This window comes from Stegostoma tigrinum, chromosome 25 (genome assembly GCF_030684315.1).
Source record: "Stegostoma tigrinum isolate sSteTig4 chromosome 25, sSteTig4.hap1, whole genome shotgun sequence".
NCBI classification, from domain to species: Eukaryota; Metazoa; Chordata; class Chondrichthyes; order Orectolobiformes; family Stegostomatidae; genus Stegostoma; species Stegostoma tigrinum.
The window spans coordinates 18,611,809-18,631,856 of record NC_081378.1 but is presented as its reverse complement, the minus strand read 5'-3'; the positions used below and the strand labels follow the sequence as shown (position 1 = coordinate 18,631,856).

At 42.4% G+C, this 20,048-nt stretch overlaps 1 protein-coding gene across 2 annotated transcripts in view; it reads left to right on the top strand.

The window, feature by feature from the left end:
• Positions 1-1,578: 1,578 nt before the first annotated feature.
• The window catches only part of chkb (choline kinase beta), a 34,422-nt gene continuing 15,952 nt past the window's right edge, over positions 1,579-20,048 (top strand). For both annotated transcript variants that reach the window (XM_048553852.1, XM_048553851.1), the window contains exons 1-4: positions 1,579-2,326; positions 12,693-12,801; positions 15,790-15,903; positions 17,368-17,501. In XM_048553852.1, coding sequence (XP_048409809.1) covers positions 2,016-2,326; positions 12,693-12,801; positions 15,790-15,903; positions 17,368-17,501 — 668 coding nt within the window. In that variant the 5' untranslated portion in view covers positions 1,579-2,015. The remainder of the gene's footprint in view (positions 2,327-12,692; positions 12,802-15,789; positions 15,904-17,367; positions 17,502-20,048) is intronic.

The window sequence follows — 20,048 nt, the reverse complement described above, 5'->3', positions numbered from 1 at the left end:
GGTGACCCTTCCTCTCTGGACCCGAAACATTAACAACAGTAAACACCCCTGGTACAGAATCGTTTCAGAGATAATGGGAACTGCAGATGCTGGAGAATCCAAGATAACAAAGTGTGGAGCTGGATGAACACAGCAGGCCAAGCAGCATCTTAGGAGCACAAAAGCTGACATTTCAGGCCTAGCCCCTTCATCGGATGCTGCTTGGCCTGCGGTGTTCATCCAGCTCCACACTTTGTTATCCTGGTACTGAATCGTTTCTACAGCTCAGTGTCTCTTCATTGTCGTATACAATTTCAGATTGAAGGGAAATGTAGCCTCAATTGACCCATCTAAGTTCCTCACATCACCGTCCAGATTTTTACATTTGGAATGGCTTATATGGATGACATAACAAAATTGCATCAATTGAAATAGGAACACTGATCATTAAATGAAAAAAAAAGCTCCAACCTCATAAATTTCTCTAAGGGACGAACCTCTCATTAATTCTACCGACCCATTTAATCCTTTTACACAGAATCGAAGACCATGCTGCCCATTGTGCCTTTGCTGACCCTAGGAAAGGTCTGTCCCGTTAATGCCACTTTGCTGTTCTTTCCCGATTATCCTGTAGCTAATCATTTCCATTTTCAAACATTTCATCTAAGTCCCTTTTTTTAGAAAAAACTTATGCGATTGCTTCTGAGAACAGCCAGCACCGATACGATGGGCCGAACGGCCTTTTCTGCGACGTACCCGTTTTATGAACCTGTTTGTATAACCGCTAACGGCGGCCTGCTCCACATCAGAACTTCTCCATTATCCCTTCCCATTGTGAGGGTTTGGTTCTTTTCACCATTAGGTTTAAACCGGTGTCCCCCTGAAATGTTGAACCTTCCGGCAGTGGAGCCCTATCACAGCTCAGCAGGTACGTGCGGGCCTGTTAGTTATGACCGGGAAGTACTTCACGGTTTCTACAACAACCTGTCAATCACAATTCTAAAAGAGGTAGCATCAGGCTTTGCACACTGTCGCACTCTATACTTACCTCGGAGCCTCTCTGCAAAGAGGCATCGACCTTCTGCCCATTCAGCCCGAACTAACCCACTCACAGTGCCGCACAGCTTCGCGCCCTTTTCACTCTTGCTTGCCATTTGTCAGAGCAACTGCCATTCAGCAGCAGGATCGCCAATCAGAGATCATAACATTTTACCGTCCAGGCTCCGGCTGACGTCTTTCTGTTGTGATTGTCAATGAGCGATTCCAGCTTCTCCCGCGATTGCGCACTGTTGATTGGTCAATGTCACTGTCATTCAAACTCCTTGTTGTTGCTCAGCTAACGAGACGGCGCCGTCTGACTTGGCGTTCCCATTGGTCCAGCAAAGCTCTCCCCGCCCCTTCAGGTGCATTGTCCACGCCGCCCGTGAGTGACGCCAGCAATTCAGCCAATCAATCGGGGCGGCCGGGGCGAGATCATCCAATCATTGAGGACGGTGGCCAACGTCTGGGGAAGGACGGCAGCCGATTGGTGCAGAATCGCTGTCAATCAGCGTCCCTCTCCGCCCCCTTGCCGTCCGGCCTTATTTTGTTGCCGCGGAGGCGGGGCCTGGTGCTTAGTGAACGGCGAGGGCGTGGGGGATGGTGTCGGGGTTTGCGGTTGTTCTTTCATCGCGAGTACCATCCCGCACGTTTCGCTTGGGTGGGTGTAACCGCTGTCGCAGTGCAGAACGCTGTGCCTGGCCTCAGGCTTTTGGGCCTTCTTCCCTCAGCACCCATTCGATGCCCGGCTTGAAGGAGTAGGTTGCGGACCTCTTAAAGGAGGTGGGTCGTTGGGATGATTTTTATCGGCCGACTTTTAACGTTTGAGCCGACAGTAGTTTAGTGGCACGTTGGCTAGCGCCGCCGGTGAGAATCATCGATTTCAGCAGCACTGGGACCCATTGGGTTTCTGTGATTCCAGAATTGTCAGTGACCCCTTTTTGTGCCTTCGCCCATCCGCATCCCACCTCATCGTTGCTGCCGGCGACACCGACAACATGGAGGCGGAGGGTCTGTGTAAGGGAGATGGCGCTTGCAATGCGGTGACCCCGGAGCCTCGCCGGCTGCGCACCATCGGGGCCAGAGACCGCTCGACAAACCCCAGCCCCAGAGGGGAGGAGCCCGGTACCAACGGGGACGAGGAGGAAGAGGAGGAGTACGAGGACTCCGAGGCCGAGCAGTATCGGGATGGCCGGAGTGAGGAGGTGGCGTGGGAAATCAAGCTGCAGTCCTATACCTGGTGCAAGGAGTTCTTGGCTGGATCCTGGAAGTTGATTACGGTGGAGGAGTTCCAGATCTCTGTGATCAGGTGAGAATGTGACCTTTGTCCACTCAGCCGAGTCCCAACTTTTTGTTTTTCTTTTTTCTTTTTTCTTTTTGCACTGGTTTAGCTATCGTGAAGATCCCAAGACGTTTTAGAAGTGCGTGTGATTGAAACAACGGAGAAGGGAATAAGACAGGAGATCCATTCACTCCTTCGGGGCTGGAATGAGTACGTGTAATATCGCGTACAGTGCTCGAGGAAATGCTTCCAGAGCCTGTTTGGGCACAGTAAAACGCCCTCCATTGCGCCCCAATAAACGCTCTCAGTTATAGAACATAGAACAGTACAGCACAGAACAGGCCGTTCAGCCCACGATGTTGTGCCGACCATTGATCCTCATGTATGCACCCTCAAATTTCTGTGACCATATACATGTCCAGCAGTCTCTTAAATGACCCCAATGACCTTGCTTCCACAACTGCTGCTGGCAACGCATTCCAAGCTCTCTCAACTCTCTCTGTAAAGAACCCGCCTCTGACATCCCCTCTATACTTTCCTCCAACCAGCTTAAAACTATGACCCCTCGTGTTAGCCATTTCTGCCCTGGGAAATAGTCTCTGGCTATCAACTCTATCTATGCCTCTCATTATCTTGTATACTTCAATTAGGTCCCCTCTCCTCCTCCTTTTCTCCAATGAAAAAAGTCTGACCTCAGTCAAGCTCTCTTCATAAGACAAGCCCTCCAGTCCAGGCAGCATCCTGGTAAACCACCTCTGAACCCTGTCCAAAGCATCCACATCTTTCCTATAATAGGGTGACCAGAACTGGACGCAGTATTCCAAGTGCGGTCTAACCAAAGTTTTATAGAGCTGCAGCAAGATCTCACGACTCTTAAACTCAATCCCCCTGTTAATGAAAGCCAAAACACCATATGCTTTCTTAATAACCCTGTCCACTTGGGTGGCCATTTTAAGGGATCTATGTATCTGCACACCAAGATCCCCCTGTTCCTCCACACTGCCAAGAATCCTATCCTTAATCCTGTACTCAGCTTTCAAATTCGACCTTCCAAAATGCATCACCTCGCATTTATCCAGGTTGAACTCCATCTGCCACCTCTCAGCCCATCTCTGCATCCTGTCAATGTCCCGCCGCAGCCTATAACAGCCCTCTATACTGTCAACGACACCTCCAACCTTTGTGTCGTCTGCAAACTTGCGGACCCATCCTTCAATCCCCTCATCCCAGTCAGTAATAAAAATTACAAACAGTAGAGGCCCAAGGACAGAGCCCTGTGGAACCCCACTCACCACTGACTTCCAGGCAGAATATTTTCCTTCTACTACCACTCACTGTCTTCTATTGGCCAGCCAATTCTGTATCCAGACAGCTAAGTTCCCCTGTATCCCATTCCTCCGACCTTCTGAATGAGCCTACCATGGGGAACCTTATCAAATGCCTTACTGAAGTCCATATACACCACATCCACAGCTCGACCCTCATCAACTTTTCTAGTCACATCCTCAAAGAACTCGATAAGGTTAGTGAGGCATGACCAGCCCCCCTCAAAGCCGTGTTGACTGCATTTGATCAAGCCATGCTCTTCCAGATGGTCATAAATCCTATCCCTCAGAATCCTTTCTAACACCTTGCAGACAACAGACGTGAGACTTACTAGTCTGTAACTGCCGGGGATTTCCCTATTTCCTTTCTTGAAGAGAGGAGTTACATTTGCCTCTCTCCAGTCCTCAGAAATGACTCCAGTGGAGAGCGAGGATGCAAAGATCCTCGCAAGTGGCGAAGCAATTGCATTTCTCGCTTCCCAAAGCAGCCGAGGACAAATCTGGTCCAGTCCTGGCGACTTGTCAATCTTAATGTTTGACAAAATTTTCAGCACATCAGCTTCCAATTCTGACATGACATTGAGTGAAACGGCTTCTTGCTGTCATATCCTTGATGTAGGGATCATCTTGAGCTGGTTTGAATCTTGTTTCTAACTTTTGTTGAGTCGTACACTGTTTAAGGTACTGTAGTTGACCCCAACATCTTTCAAACAAACATTTGAGCACGGAGGCATGGTCACTGGACCTGAAATGATGACCCTGGCTTTCCCCCATGGATGCTGCCTGACCTATTGAGTTTTTCCAGCCATTTGCTTTTGTTTGAGCATTGTAGTTATTGGGATTCTGAAACCAGAAAATATCTGGCAAAAAAGATTAATGTCTTTCTGAGCTGTGTATTTGTCTTTTCCACTTGGCTTACTGTGATTACAGTCCTTCTGAGTGGAGCATAAGATGATGTAAACACTGGCTAATGCCCAGTGAGAGTACTTGGACTAAGTGACTGTGGCTAGGGCTTCCTCATTATGAACATAATTTGGAGTCCTTTGTCTCAGTTGCACCCCATTCTAGAATATCAGATAATCCAGCTGCAAAAACAGAAGTTGCTGGAAAAGCTCAGCAGGTCTGGTCGCATCTGTGAAGGAGAAAACAGGTAACGTTTTGGGTATGGTGACCCTTCCTCAGAACTCAGATTATCCAGCTAATTACTTTTTCCTAATAAGTAGCTTAAGACTTGAGACACGAACTTGGAGCAACTCAAACGCAGGCCACAAGGAATGATTTTCAATTTGCCAACTGCTGAGCATTCAGTTTTGCCTTTTTGTACCTTGTATTTAAATTAAACAATTCTCATTTTTTTGCCCCAAAGTGAATTTGCTTCCGTCCACATCATTAGGCAAAATATAACTGAATTCCACTATCCCACTAGTTTTGTTTTCTTTCTCTCTGGTAACGTGTAATTATTCAGAGGATAGAATTCTTACGCAGGAATTTCAGGTTAACCCTTTTTTAAATTCACTTGTCAGATGTGGGAGTTGCTGGCTGGCCAGCATTTCTTGCCCATCCCCTAGTTGCCCTTGAAGGTGGTGGTGAGCTGCCTTTTTGAACTGCTGTTTTCCTCCAGCTGCGCTATTAGGGAAGGAATTCCAGGATTTTGACAGTGACAATGAAGGAATGGTGCTATATTTTAAAGTCAGGATGGTGAGTGACTTGGAGGCTGTGGTGTTCCCAGATATCTGCTACCCTTGTCCTTCTGCATGGAAGTGGTTGTGAATTTGGAAGGTGCTGTCTGAGGAGCTTTAGTGAATTTCTGCAGTGCATCTTGTAGATAGTGCCTAATGCTGCTATTGAGTGTCAGTGGTGGAGGGAATGAATGCTTGTAGATGTGCCAGTTGAGCGGGCTGCTTTGTCCTGGATGGTGTCAAGCTTCTTGAGTGTTGGAGCTGCACTCATCCAGGCAAGTGGGGAATATTCCATCACGCTCCTGACTTGTGCCTTGTAGATGGTAGACTGGTTTTGAGGAGTCAGGAGGTGAGTTACTTGCTGCAGTATTCCCAGCTTCTGGCCTGCTCATGTAGCCACTCTTAAGGTGGTGAGTCCAGTTGAGTTTCTGGTCAATGGTAACCCCCAGGATGTTGACAGTGGGGGCGTTCAGTGATGATAACACCATTAAATGTCAAGGGGCAGTGCTTAGATTCTCTTATTGGTGATGGCCATAGCCTGGCATTTGTATGGCGCGAATGTCACTTGTCATTGTCAGCCCAAGCCTTGATATTGTCCAGATCTTGTTACATGTCAACATGGACTGCTTCAGTATCTGAGGAGTCATGAATGGTGCTGAATGCTGTGGAATCATTGGCAAACATCCCCACTTCTGACATTACGATGGAGGGAAGGTCATTTGAAGCAGCTGAAGATCTTTGGGCCTAGGACACTACCCTGACGAACTCCTGCAGAGATGTCCTGGGGCTGAGATGATTGACCTCCCACAGCCATGCCCATCTTCCTTTGCGTCAGGCATGACTCCAATCACCGGAGCATTTGCCCCTGATTCCCATTGATTTCAGTTTTGCCAGGGCTCCTTGATGCCACATTTGGTCGAATTCAGCCTTGACATCAGGGGCTGTCGCTCACCTCATCACCTGTTAATGGTGACCAAATTGTAGTCTGGCCTCTACTGGATGAGAACTGGAAGCTTCTGTTTTGTGTGGCTTCCTTGCTTGCTTAAGCCCTATAGAGGCTGACTTCACTAATGCCAGCTGTGACTCAGTTAGTAGGTGCCTGAGTCACAGGTCCTGATTCAAAAGTTCAAATTGAGCCCAGAAATCAAGACTGCTATTCTGGTGCAGTATTTAGAGTGCTGCACTGCTGGAAGTGTTCTCTTAGATGAGATGTTAAAGTTGGCCCTATTTTGAAGACATGTTTTCGTCAGCGAAATGGCCAATACGTATTCCCCGGACAATGCCGTAATAGGTGCTTGATGTTTATCGCAGTGCTGTTTCTGGGGCCTCAGTGTACAAAGTAGATATATCACAACAGTATGCGCAGTTGATTGCGCAGCAGTGAGATGTCCAATCATCATGAATTCATGATTTGGAAGTAACATTGCCAAGCTTGTCTTGCTGTTCATTATGATCATGGCTGATTTTTGGATGTAACTCCTTACCTGCCTGTTCCCCATTCTCTGTTCCTCTGAGAAACTATAATTCCATCTTGATCTTGCATTTATTCAGTGATGGAGTGTCCACAATCCTCTGGTTTGGAGAGTTGCATAGGCTCACTGCATTAGGAACAAGTTTCACTGATCTCTGTCCAGTCTCCTTAAGTTGTGACAGTGCCTGTTTGGATTTTCTCACCAATAGTTGTGAACCTTATTCTTGCCAGGCTTTTTTAGAATTGTTTCAATGAGTTCACGTAATTCTTCTAAACTCCCATAAAAACTCTAGGTCAGTTTCCAAACCCTATCGTCATAGGACAGCAGTTTTGTTCCAGGGTCCAATCCTGCCAATCTTTGCTGTACTGCTTCCATTGCAATTATATTCATGAATATGGAGACAAGCTACAGAATGTATTCTAGGCTTTGACTTGCCTGAGCCCTGTGTGACTGTGTAACAATACTACTTTATTGGTGTACTGTTAATCCCTTGCAATAAAGCCAGTGTGCTATTTTCCCCCTGTAAAAGAGAATGGAATATGATATATTTTTGAAGGTCGTGTGTCTTTGGAATACTTTTCATCACCAAATGAAATTTTTAATACAGAAGTAGTTGGATTTTTGACTAATAGGGAGTCAAAGGCTATCTGGATCATTGGGAAAGTAGAGTGGAGTCCCTGTTGGATTAGTGATCTTACTGATATTTTCTAATCTGATGTTGCATACCTCTGGGGAAAGTGTGTCTTGAACCTAGCTGTCCTGGTTGAGATATGGACACTACCATCATGTAGGCAAAAGTCGTGATCTTGTCAAAATGGCATAGCAGAATCAAAGCAGCTGAATTCAAGATGATTTCATGAAGACATAGGGGCATAAATAGATCACGTGTCCACTGAGCCTGCTGTCCCTATTTAATTTGAACAGTTGATCTGGGGCTTAAACTCTACTCTCCTACCCAATTTCTTGATTCCAAGAGACTCCAAAAGTCTGTCTCAGCCATTCTATGTATTTATTAAATGGCTTACTTCTAATTTGCTTGTATCTAGCTTCTGAATTGTTTGCTATATCTGCATATTAATTTTAATGTTCGTTCTCTGATCATGACTGAGTTTCACTGAACACCAGTGTTGACGAGCTAAACTTTGCATTGTTCTGCTTTTCTGTTCTCTCAACTCTGGTGAGTAACAATGTATTTCTGACATTATCCTTCTGCCGTTTTGCTGCCCGGTCACATTGTTTATGATTTTGGTGAAAAGACATGCGTTGACTGTAAATAACTGAGCTCCCAGAATGCATCATTGCAGCTCTTCAACATTCGGGGCCTACTAAATATGGGGAGAAGCTTTTAGGGTACACCAGAATATTAGAACACTGGGTTATGAAGACACAGATTCTACCTGTTCAAAATCGAAATAAATCCAGAAAGTGGGGACCTTGGATGGTACAAGATGTGATTGTTCCCACCAAGTTAAGACCAATCTCTTTCATCCGAGTAGGAGATCATGGATTTAAGCTTCACCAGAGACTTGAGCAAAACTCAATCTGTTCTGGGTGCAGCCTTATACTTGAGACAAGGCCCTGTCTGTTCTTGTTTGGGTGTAAACATTACTGGTTGAAGAGGCATTCAAGTCCTAGCCAGCAGCTGTCCCAGCTGGTAAACTACGTGAAAACAATACTGTACTGTTTAAAGGACCTTGTGCGGAAGCAGCAAGTCCACTTTAGCAGTTGTGACCTTTACTGGCTGTGAAACAGTTTGTTTGCTTATGTCATAAAATCCTTCACATAAATCCTTTTTCCTTAAGTCAGAAGAAAAGCTTAACCCTGGCTTCAATCTGAAGTTAAACCACCAGGACTAGAAAATGTGGGCACAAGCTATTAAACAATTTATAGGCTGATGCCAGGAAGCACTCATTCAAACGAAGTCTGGAATAGTTTCTGTACATGGGTGGTGGCAAAACCTCTGAAATTTTTCCAAAGCCTACCTAGAAGTTGGACGGGGATCTTGAGTTGCTGTGGAAAAACGAGAGATAGACTGAAAGGCCACTGTTATCTGTGCTGTACTGTGTAATCTGCATTGAAACAGGCAGCTGGATACAGGCATGTCAGGATAAAGCTTCAGTCGTACTATTTAATCAGAACAAACATCTGCTTATCCCATATCGTATTTCATATCAGATGTTAAAGCGATTGGGGGAGAATGTTGAAGATGTAGGTAGTGTCAGCATACACATCAAAGCTTGACATGTTGTTGGATGATGTTACTGAGAGGCAACACGTGGACTTGCTTGTTGTCCTACCTAGCCTTCACTATTTTACTGCAGCTATGCATTGGGAGACTGTTCAGAATGCCAAGTATATACTTGTATTTGAACAAAAATAATTCCATTCCCTGTTGCTATCACAAAGTTTCCAGTCAGAGGGACACTGGGGACATGCACCTTCTTATACTGTTCACGTACATTGTGGCACTCTCCTGCATACTGTCTTTTGAAATGCAGTAGTTAAGGAAGGAGAACTGGGAGGTGATATTTAGTGCTAAATGTTGTTAGTCTGTTGCACAAAGTTTATATGCATTTGAAAGATTTTACAAAGTGTACTGCTGCAGGGGAAGCAATGGCCTGGAGGTATTTTTGCTGGACTGTTGATCTGGAGACCTGGGTTCAAATCCTACCACAGCAGCTGGTGGAATTGGAATTCAATAAATAACTGAAATTGAGGATCTAATGATGACCACGAAAAACCCATTTGGTTCACTAATGTCCATCATCATTATCTGGTCTGGCCTTGTGACTCCAGACCCACAGCAATGTGGTTGACTAGTAACTGCCCTCTGGGCAATTAGGGATGGGGACTGACTGCTGGCCTAGTCTGTGCTGTCCTCATTCCATGAATGAATTAAAAAAAAACATGGATTCTGCTTGAATCACCTTTTTTTGGGTTACAGTGCTGAATGTGTTTGGAGTTGGGACTTGAGTTTGCAGTTATTTAAACAGACCCATTCCAGAACTGCCTATCATGTCCCAGGTCTTCTAAGTGTTTTTGGACTCAGTTACAAAAACAGTGCTGCCTGAGTAAAGGCACCATTTATTTTCACTCAAAATGATTGAGGTTTTGCTGGGTGTGATGCTTGATCGGATTTGCATCGAGCTAGCTAACTTTGCTGTTTCTGCCATTAGATGAAGCCTTGCCTGCCTGAAAGGACTTTGTAAAAAAAAAAGTCTGAGACATTTCTTGGCCTCCTTCCTTAATTCTAAATGGAATAGCTTGACACTGTACTGGGATACAGTTCAACTGTCACCAGCTCAACCTGCGCTCCTTGCCAGATGGCATTCTTCCATTTGAAGTCTTAGAACAATATTTGGTAATTGATGCCACATCATCTTGGCAGAGAACAGGCATGGAGGTGGGAACCTTCCAATTTGTGTTGTTTAATAACACTGCTTGCAGGGTGAATACCCACTGCTATCATGCAGGAAATGGCAATTAAGATACCAAAACTTTAAATACCTTAGTAAATAAATATGCATTGATTCTAATAATCATTCACCATGTTGCGCAAACATTTAAGGATGTAGTATTGTCTTAAAGGTACTGGATTAATAAAGGATAAAGCATTAATTCAAATCTTGCCATGCTAACCTGTGCACTTAAAATTCCAATATTAATGGAAATAGAAATAACTTGCATTTAAGTAGTGCTTTTCATGACAAGACATTATTAAACTTTTCAGCATTTTGATTATCACTTTGAAATGCAACATCCATTTTTAATACAACAGCCACTTTGCATGCACCTTGGGATCTCTTGCATTCACTTAAGAGGAGACACACTCTATTGTTCCATTCGTAGATAACTTTCTCAGTCCAGTTCTCCAGTGATACTGTAATACACAAGTGTTAGCCTGAACCCAAGTCCTCTGTTGAGTGCTTGAACCATGAACTACTTGACTCAGGCAAATGTGGTGTCATTCAGCCAAAGCAAGGTTTCATTAAAAGTAACAGACAAATAATTGTGCAAAGTTAAAATCAGTCACTCGGAAGAAAAACTATTTTACATGGACCGAAATGATGAGAAATATTTAATATTAATGGTACTGCAAAGGAACGTGACAATACGGATAGACTAAAGGTTACTACGGTGATACTCTTAAATAGGTGAAGCCATCTGTGGTGAGCTTCCATATCCTTCAGCTAGCAGTTTAAAAATAGGAGTTACAGGATCTGTTGCTGAGAGCTGTGCTAGTATCCATGTGACATGATGACAGCACATTTATTACTCATTGGATTCTAGGTATGGAATAGCTGATGGAAATAAGCAATGAAAAGGAATTATTTCACCAAATAAATTAAGGGAATTTGTTCCGCTTGCATCCTCTGAAATAAGTTGAAAGATAGCAGAGGATTTTTTCACAGTTGTATAATAATTCCTGCATATGATGCATTCTATGGGATTTGAAGTAGTTGTTAGCTTGGGAGAGGATATTACAGGTAGCTGCAGGCGAATTGCAGTGCTGTGACAGTGTTATGCAGCACATACAGTACTGCATTAGTGTCAAAGACAGATTCTGTTCCGATTCTAAATGGAGACAGTACAGCACTAAGGAAGTAATGAACTGTGTTAAGGCTATTGTTAGCAGTGTTAACTGCTGTTTTGAATACGCTTAATAGAAAAGCTAGCAGAGCACACCAAAATCAGTAGTGTAATTAATATTGAGGCCTACTGTGATAAAGTACACGCGTTAAACTTGCAGAGTGGGTGCAATCACAAATTAACTTAATAGGTAAATGTGACCTGGTGGAGCTTGATAGTATAAGGAGGTCCTTGAGTCATTTTGAAAATAAGTTGAGATTGAACCTCTGTTGTTACTACTTTAATCCTCCAGAAGTATTTGTAACTGTGGCAGTGGTGAACAAGTTTGATGTGACTCTTTAGTTGTGTGACTTGTTATTTCCATTTGTAGCATACTGTTCACCTATTTTGCCTTCATGCAGTTTGGTTGTGGTTTTAGATTTGAGTACCGTAGCGTTGCTGTGGGAATAAACTCTAATATGGTTTAGTGTGCTGACCCAAAGTTGGTCTTGTGATTAGATGGCCATTCCTAAAGGAGTAACAAGAAGTCAACTTTTCACGTTGCGCTCCAGAGCTTGCGCAGAAGAACAGATGTCAAAGGGACACCAAGTCATACAAAATGAGAAGAGGGTACTATTGGATGCCTGTCGTTGGTATGGGGGAAGTAGCAGGAACAATTAACTGTCGGTCTTAGTTATGACACCGATAAGTAGACTCCGGTTGATCAGGCTGATGCTAAGGGGATGCTGCATTGACAGGCTCTTTGATACCTTTCTCCCATTGGCTTTAAATTAAGGACACGGTATAAAAACAAATTTCATTTGCCTATCTAAAATAGGATTGATTTGTTAATATGTTGAGTTTATAGCATGTATGAATAAGGTGATAGATCATAAATTGGTTTTCAGTGTAATGTTTGGCACTGTTCAGATTATTAATGTTCAGAATCATTGTCTAATGTTTTAGATGTTGTTCAGTACATTTTGATAACTGGCATACAGTATGAAAAATTATTTTGACTTTTTCAGTGTGCAACAAGTTGTTTGTCTTTAGCCAGCCAGTACTTGCAAGCTTCAGAAAATTCTGAGTAATGTAGGGTTTCACTGTCGCCACTAATTGCTACATTTTTATTCCAGACTTAACAGTTCAAGTTTTCCACCTGCTACAGTGGGATTTGATCTTGTAATTCAGAATAGTTAGTGCAGCATAACAATTGTACTTTATCTAACAGCGAGTAAATTGATAGCTCCATAGAAAGCATATGACACATTAAGCAAACCTCAAGCTGTTCTGAATATTTTAACATTATGTCTCTTTACCTTGCAACTGATTCCTTTTTCCCCTCTAGTGGAGGCCTCAGTAACCTTTTGTACCTCTGTGCACTGCCGGACCATGTGCTAAGTGTTGGAGATGAACCTCGCCAGGTTCTACTGCGTGTTTATGGAGCCATCTTGCAGGTGAGTGATATTAAACCAAATAAGATGCCAGCTACCATGCAGTTTTAAAGTTGATGTTGCTAGGTATGTTTTTCATCCCATAGGTCATACATTTCACTTCCAGAAACTGCCAACATACTGCAGATTTGCGAGGTTTGTTCTATAAGTGATTCAGGGCAGCATTTACAGCCAGATGTTCTCTGTTCTGGGCTTTAATTCCTTTCTAAGCATTAAAAGGGCAGGACCATCCAGGTCATTGCATGTATATTGCTCTGCTTCGATCCCAGGAGTCACTACTCAGTGGCTGTAAAAGGGGAGCCAAGACCCTGTAGGGTACCTCAGGGTGGTGGATAGTGTGAAAAGTTGGTTCCACAAGTGATTGGAGGCAGCTGAAGATGCGTTAGTTCTGAAAACGGTAGCTGGGGAATAAAACCCCTGGAAATAGTACCCAGGGGTAATGAGAATGATCAAAGAGTTCAGAGATACCACCAGTTACATGAACTGGGAGGAGAGGAGACACCACTACCAATTGATGAGTAAGTGTTAAGGTATTCCACATTGGAGTGACAATTGGAGTCTTGGTGAAGAATAAAATTCCTCTGGAGCAAGATCTAAGGTTTAGTTAGACTTTTGTGACTCTTGGTAATTACTTGCTTCTGAGTGACTTGCTACCATATCTATGGAGATTTTTTGGAAGTATCTTCCACCTGCTATGCATGATACAGGTCTGCACAGTTTAGTTTTTCTTGTATCCTGCTGAATTTGATTGTTAGTACACAAGATAGATAATACTCGGTTCATGTTTCTCTGGCAGGCTTTCAAGCTACTTACTTGATTTGGCTTTATCTGATTACTAATCTATTAGGAATTGGGATTCCCAAACTTCATCTACTTTGCTGGTCCCTAACTGTGCTATAACCAAAGTCAGGGGTCTGCTCTGGGATTGTAACACTGAAATATCACACTTCTAGTATTTGCAGTTTGTGTTGTAAATTTATTCTAGGCTAAATTTTAAACAGTTGGAAACGAATGGCAGCCTGTTAATGTAGCAGAGTTGAACTTACTGAGCACTTTTTTCCCCCATGACCGTGCAGGATTGTTTCTGATGACTGACTTACAAACCTCTCAAAATGAATACCAGCAATGATACCTGATTGCAATGGAAGTCTTAAATTTGCTAGCAATAAGGACCTCAGTTGAATTGCCAGTTCACTGTGTTCAGCTTGTGACTTATAGAATTGGAGGCTATTCAGAACAGACTGATATTGAATTAGTCCCACTCCCCACTTTTAACAGGATATTTGTGCTTTGTGCCTTAGCACTAGACAACACCGTTTATCTCAAGTTGGGATATCTTAGGATTCTTTTTCTGTTGCCAAGTTTTTTGTCACTTTTTTGTAAACAGAATTAGTATAGTGTAGTGAACAGAGTGTGTCTATCTTCTCACCCCTAACCCCACCCCCACCATTCCGTCCCATTTTACAGTTCAGCTTCTGTTGAAATAACAGTACATGCTGGAGATCAGTTTTCTGAAAAAAACTGTACATATGACTGGGCTATCATATTCTGTTGAGACAAAACACAACAAATCAGTGCTGTTTTATGTTAAACATGTGGCAAAACACAATAGCTTTGTGATCAGCTTTCTAGAGCCCTTTAGTTACTTTTATTACCTTAAATACTCTTTGACGATAAGTCCAAAAAACATGTGTTCTTTTATCAGCAAAAGAGGTCATTTGCTCAGTTATTTCTCTTCCACAACTACCCCTCCCTTATTAAAAACAATAAATACTTCCATATACTTTGTGTGAAAATAGTAACTCCACAGCTAACCATTGCTGTTTCTGTCTTGTTTATATTTTGGGAAGATGTACATTCTTCTAATCTGCTGAGCCGTCAGTGTGTGTGATTTCAATGTGGGGAGGAAAGACACATCATATTGAAAATTCACTGTGGGCATTGGAGAATTTTTTTAACAAAACTTCCTGACTGGCACATCTGATTCCTTGCTTTGCTGACAGCCCCTGTTTTGTTTCGAAGCAGTGGGGAAGATTCTAGTTTTTAAAATCTGGTTCTGGTAGGATAGTATGTGAAGAAGAAATTGTTCAGTTGATCATCTGTTTCAGAAATGAAGAAAACCACCTTGAGTTTAGAGTGAAACTTGGTTTCTTTACCTTTTCAGAAGAATGGTTATAGGAAAAGGATTGTATTTCCAGAGAGAACTCTGCAGCACTTCAGAGAACTGTATATGCTTTGTGACTTCACCACAAATACTAGACATTAGATCAACAGCCTTTGGAACATGTTTGTGCTTTATCCTTTTGCCTTCAAGAATAAGTCTTTTTTTCATAAAGCCAATCTCTGCGATGATGTGAATGTGTTTGCTTGTATTTTGTAGATACTTCTAAATAGCTGTTAACCAGTTATTGCATATTTATTGAGTAAGTTTTGATTTCACAAACAGCATTATTTCTTGGGAAGCCAGGCTGGTAGAACTTGTTTCTAACCTAATATAGATGATGTTTTTGATTGATCATCTTAGTAACTGGAAAGTGTGTTTTTTTTTGTTGTGACCTGAGGGATAGTGAGATGAGAATGACAGTGCAATTGAGTTCCTTGCTTGAGCATTAATGCTTGTCCCTTAAAGCTGTGGATGCTTGTTTGAATGCAGGTTCTAGTCACCATAATGTTAAGGAGCTGATCAAAGTGACTATTAATGTTGATGTGCTATACCAAAAAGTCCTTTTCACATGATATACAATCAATATATATTGCTAGGTAGTCAGTGACCAGTGAGTGAAAGTACTGCCTGTTTTTTTTTCTCATTTGAGTCCAGGATTCCAGAAACTGCATGTAATGTCCAACTGTATGCTCGGATCAGATATGGTTAGTGTGAGCTTTTGTCCAGAGTGAATGTCTCTCTGCTTTGGAAAAGCACTTAGAATAACCAAAAAAATCTGGTACTTGTTATTGTTGTGAACATTAACCTGATTTGTTCGTTCTTTACAGGGTGTGGATTCTCTGATATTGGAAAGTGTGATGTTTGCTGTTTTGGCAGAGCGTGCCTTGGGACCAAGATTATATGGAGTATTTCCACAGGGGCGCCTGGAGCAGTACATTCCAGTATGAACTTTACTTTTCTTATATGTCACATTGGGCTGAATCTGTTATGGCTTTGAAACCAGCTCTCAACCATGTGTATGAATTCTGTATGCATTAAGCTCATTTAGCAATACCTCTGTTAGAGGCTTTCACCATCTAAATGATGTAATCAGATGAGACTTGTTGAAGATGTGTGCCATTAGGTTTGGATAGTTTCCTTTGAAGCGTGCCCATTTCCTTTCTTGTATCCCTCCTACGACCAGTTTTCTCCCTCTCTCAGTTTCAGCACACCACACCATGCTCCACTGCCAGTGGAACTAGTTTTCTTCCCTCTTTCCACTCCTAATGCTGGTCAGTGTCCAGTCAGAATAAACTTAGCCCACTCTGTCCAATGTGCACTTTGAAACACACTGAGATAGAAAGCTCTGCTGCAGGATAGTAGGTTAAAACGATCTCTAACTATGTGTGGTTTCCTGTCTCTACCAAATATTTTTGGAAAGTATGTGGTGATATACTTGATCTTCAAGATGTTGATTATGCATCCAGATTAATTTTGCACAACTAGTGTCTCTTTGTTAGAGGCACTACTATCCCACTCTGACTGAGATTTCTCCCACATTTAGCATGTGGCAGCATAATTACTTGACTACTTTTTCTCTTTCACCTAAGTCCCTGCCACCCTGCTATCACATTTTCTGATCTTGCCCTGAAGGAGCTATTATGAGCCACAAATCAATTAACCACAGTACCACCTAATATTATGATCAAGTGTATCAGGTTAATGACCAACTGGTAACTTCCTGTGAAGGGGAAAATCTTCTGACAAACCCATTGCTACCTTTAACGCCTGTGCGCTATTCCGTTACTGGATAGTGATTTGAAATGGGGATATGACAGGTGTCCTGCAGCTACCTTAGCCCACATGTAGAAACCAATTGAGCATCTTTTGTGTTTTTCTAATTTACAATGCAGCAATGTAGCCGGGCTGATGTGCTACTTGATGATTTGCCCAGCTAACTGCTGTTACACTTGGGAAAAATTTGCAAAGACTCACAAAGGCACCAGGAGTCCTTGGCTTTAGCTAGTTTAGTGGAAGTGTTGAAATTAGTTTTTGAATCAAATTAAAATTATCTATTTCTTTTGTACAAATGCAAAGGTTTTCTCTGCTAAATTGAACTGTTAAGATATCATCAGCTGAACCTGTGCATCATAGAACAATGATAACCAGCATTACGGTGAATCTGGAGATGAGATCAGCTCCCAAAGTCTGTTGCTAATGGCAGTCTGACTGAACTTGAAGTCAGAATTTGTCTTGCTGTCCCTCTTTCTCCCCAACGGCCACAGCTGTTGACCCAATGCCTGCCCAAATTGATACACACATCCCAAGGAATGTTAGTATAGGAATGAGGAGGAGAGCTCCTGCAAGGACATGTTAAAAGGCTGCAGATGTTTAATTAGTATCTTCCTCCAAATGTGTCTGACCAGAGCCGTCGGCTGCTGACTGAAGAGTTGGCGTTTCCGGATTTTTCCGCAGAGATTGCTGTGAAGATGTCTCGATTCCATGGAATGGTAATGCCGTTCAACAAAGAACCAAAGTGGCTGTTTGAAACGATGGACAGGTAAAGTAGAGAGAGAATCTGAGGTGGGGGTAGAACAGATTTAGGTTTGTGCTGTTGAATCCTCTAAAGGAGTATAACTCCTTCATCGCAGGAGGTTAAGCTATGCACTTAGTGCTTCACGTGTGGACACTAGCTTGTCTATCCTGTCTGGTTAGATTAAACCAGGGTGATCTTCTTAAATGTGGCGTTTTGACTGTATAGACTTACTTTCCATCTTTCCTATTTGATGGAAGTACACACTGCTGCACTCGACTCTTTTATTTAGAGGCTGCAGCCCTTTCAGTTGACCTTAAATGATCTCCTCAAGTGCTGTTTTGCCTGCATCCCAACATCCCACTTCCCTGCCTTCCCCTCCAAATAATCTCCAGGGTTTTCCAGGTGTTTGTAAATCATGTCATTCTACTCCAAAAGTATAGTTGTGTTCCTGTGAAGGTCTTTTTGTTACTACCTGAATTCACTACATCTTTTTCCACAAATACATCTCTGATCAAAGGGGTCCATCTCAACAGGCATCCCAGATTAACTGCTCTAGACTGAGGGTTCTTGTGTAACACTCCTGATTAAGGCAAGAATTCTGCCACTATTTTCTACTGTTGAAATTTGTATTAGAGCAGTACAAATTTGCAGCAAAATGTTGAACTGTAGCTATTTGACTGCAAAGGAAATTTACTTGTCTGAAGGGAAATAATTTTTGACTATGCTCATGATGGGATAAGTTGCTTATGTCTTCATTAAGAACTGTACCAATCATAATCAAAATCCCAGCAAAGGAGGAGAGGCCAAGAACTTTTAGGCACTGCCAAGGGCCAGGGTACGACGACACCTTGGATAATGTTTTTGATTTTTTTTGGTAAATTTCCATTCTAGTTCTGTAAATTTGCTTTTTTTTTGTCATATTGCCCCACCAGAATTAATGTTTTAATTAATTTAACTTAAGCAATACATTCATTAAGTTAAATTAAGAGTAGAATGGGAGGCCATACAGCCCAGTCAGGACTGGTACTTAGTCTACACTAGGGCTCTTCTTGGGACCCACTATACAGCAGCTACCCCAATCCTTAATGTTCTCAAGTTCCTCTAATACCTCTCGGAAATTTCCAGTAATGTAGTTCTTTATGGAATCGATCCGTAATCAAGTTTGCATGGAACAGTCCTCCTTTTCTGTTTTTTATTATTTCCAGTACTAATTCAGTTTCTGCCCAGCACTTACCAGTAGAAATAGTAAGTGATTAGTCCCCATCCCTACCAAAACCATTCCTTTTTATAAAAATTATTTTTCTTTGGTAACTTGCATTTCCTTTCTCTTGGTCATCTAATTCAGCACTGCTTTAGAAGTTACTTAGAACCTGGTCCTTTCTGCAAAGTGAGGTGCAGTCAACTTTTTACAAATAAGTGCAAGCGATCACAACATTCAAATGGTATTGTCATAAGAACTTGACTTTTTTTTTGAATGAATGCGTTTGGTTAACTTAAGTGGGACTCCAAGTGGTACGTTAGTTATTGTAAATTTGCTTATTTGAGTGCTGCAACTTCTACAGCACTTCTCGGATGTGCATTTTATTTTCTGGAACATGATGAACGTTGGACATCTTGTCAAAATGACATGAGCTATCCAATTGAACCTTGTCACAAAAATGTCCTCTCACTGATTCTGAAATGCAGAGCTGAATTGTGAACCGATAGCATTTGCCTAGCGTATCCTCCCTTACTGTCAATCCTCACTATGACAGCAGAGCTTCAAACTGATTCACGCCTGTTATGTGCAGCTTGATCTCCTGACTCTGACCCACTGACTTCTCTCTATTGACACTGCTATGAAATAGTTACCCAAGTGGGAGACTACCCAAAAGATAGTCTAACTCTTCATCTGCCCGCAAATTAAACATTCCAGCTAAATATCCAACTTACCATTACTAATCGCTGTAGGAGTATTTTTCCAGACCTGGGACAAGTCTCAGGAAGCAGGCAGGATTCGGGCAAGTGGAAGATATTTATTCAGGAAGAAACTGGCTTGTGCAGGGAGAGGCCCAAAGGATCTTTCTGAATCTGTCTTTGGAAGATAGCTCAATGACACCGTCTGCTTTTACAAAGAAACATAGCATTTTTATACATTTTGTTATGGTAATACAATGCAACATAGTAATCACTTCCCCTTAATTCAAGCACCCAATCCTGTGGGACACCTAATCAGTGATGGGCAGTTCTTTGGACAGCCCCAGGTTCCCATCATCTTATGGTTTTAGCCAGATGTCATAATCTCTAGGCCTTGGGATCTTCCCGTGCATCCTATCCATTCACGTTCCAAAAGTTTAATGGTTGTACTCCTTCGGTTCTTTATCTGTAAGGACAGTTCAAATTCTATTACCCGTTGTGTTTTGGTGCTGGCTTTTATCACATTCAGTTACTCCTTTTATCTTTCCACTGTCCTAATTGCATAATGTGAAAAGTCGTTTTTAACTAATTGTTATACCGGTTAACTTACCAAAGTTAATTTGGTATAACGTTACACAACTACTTTTACTGTTGGCATTTTGTAACTTATGGGTT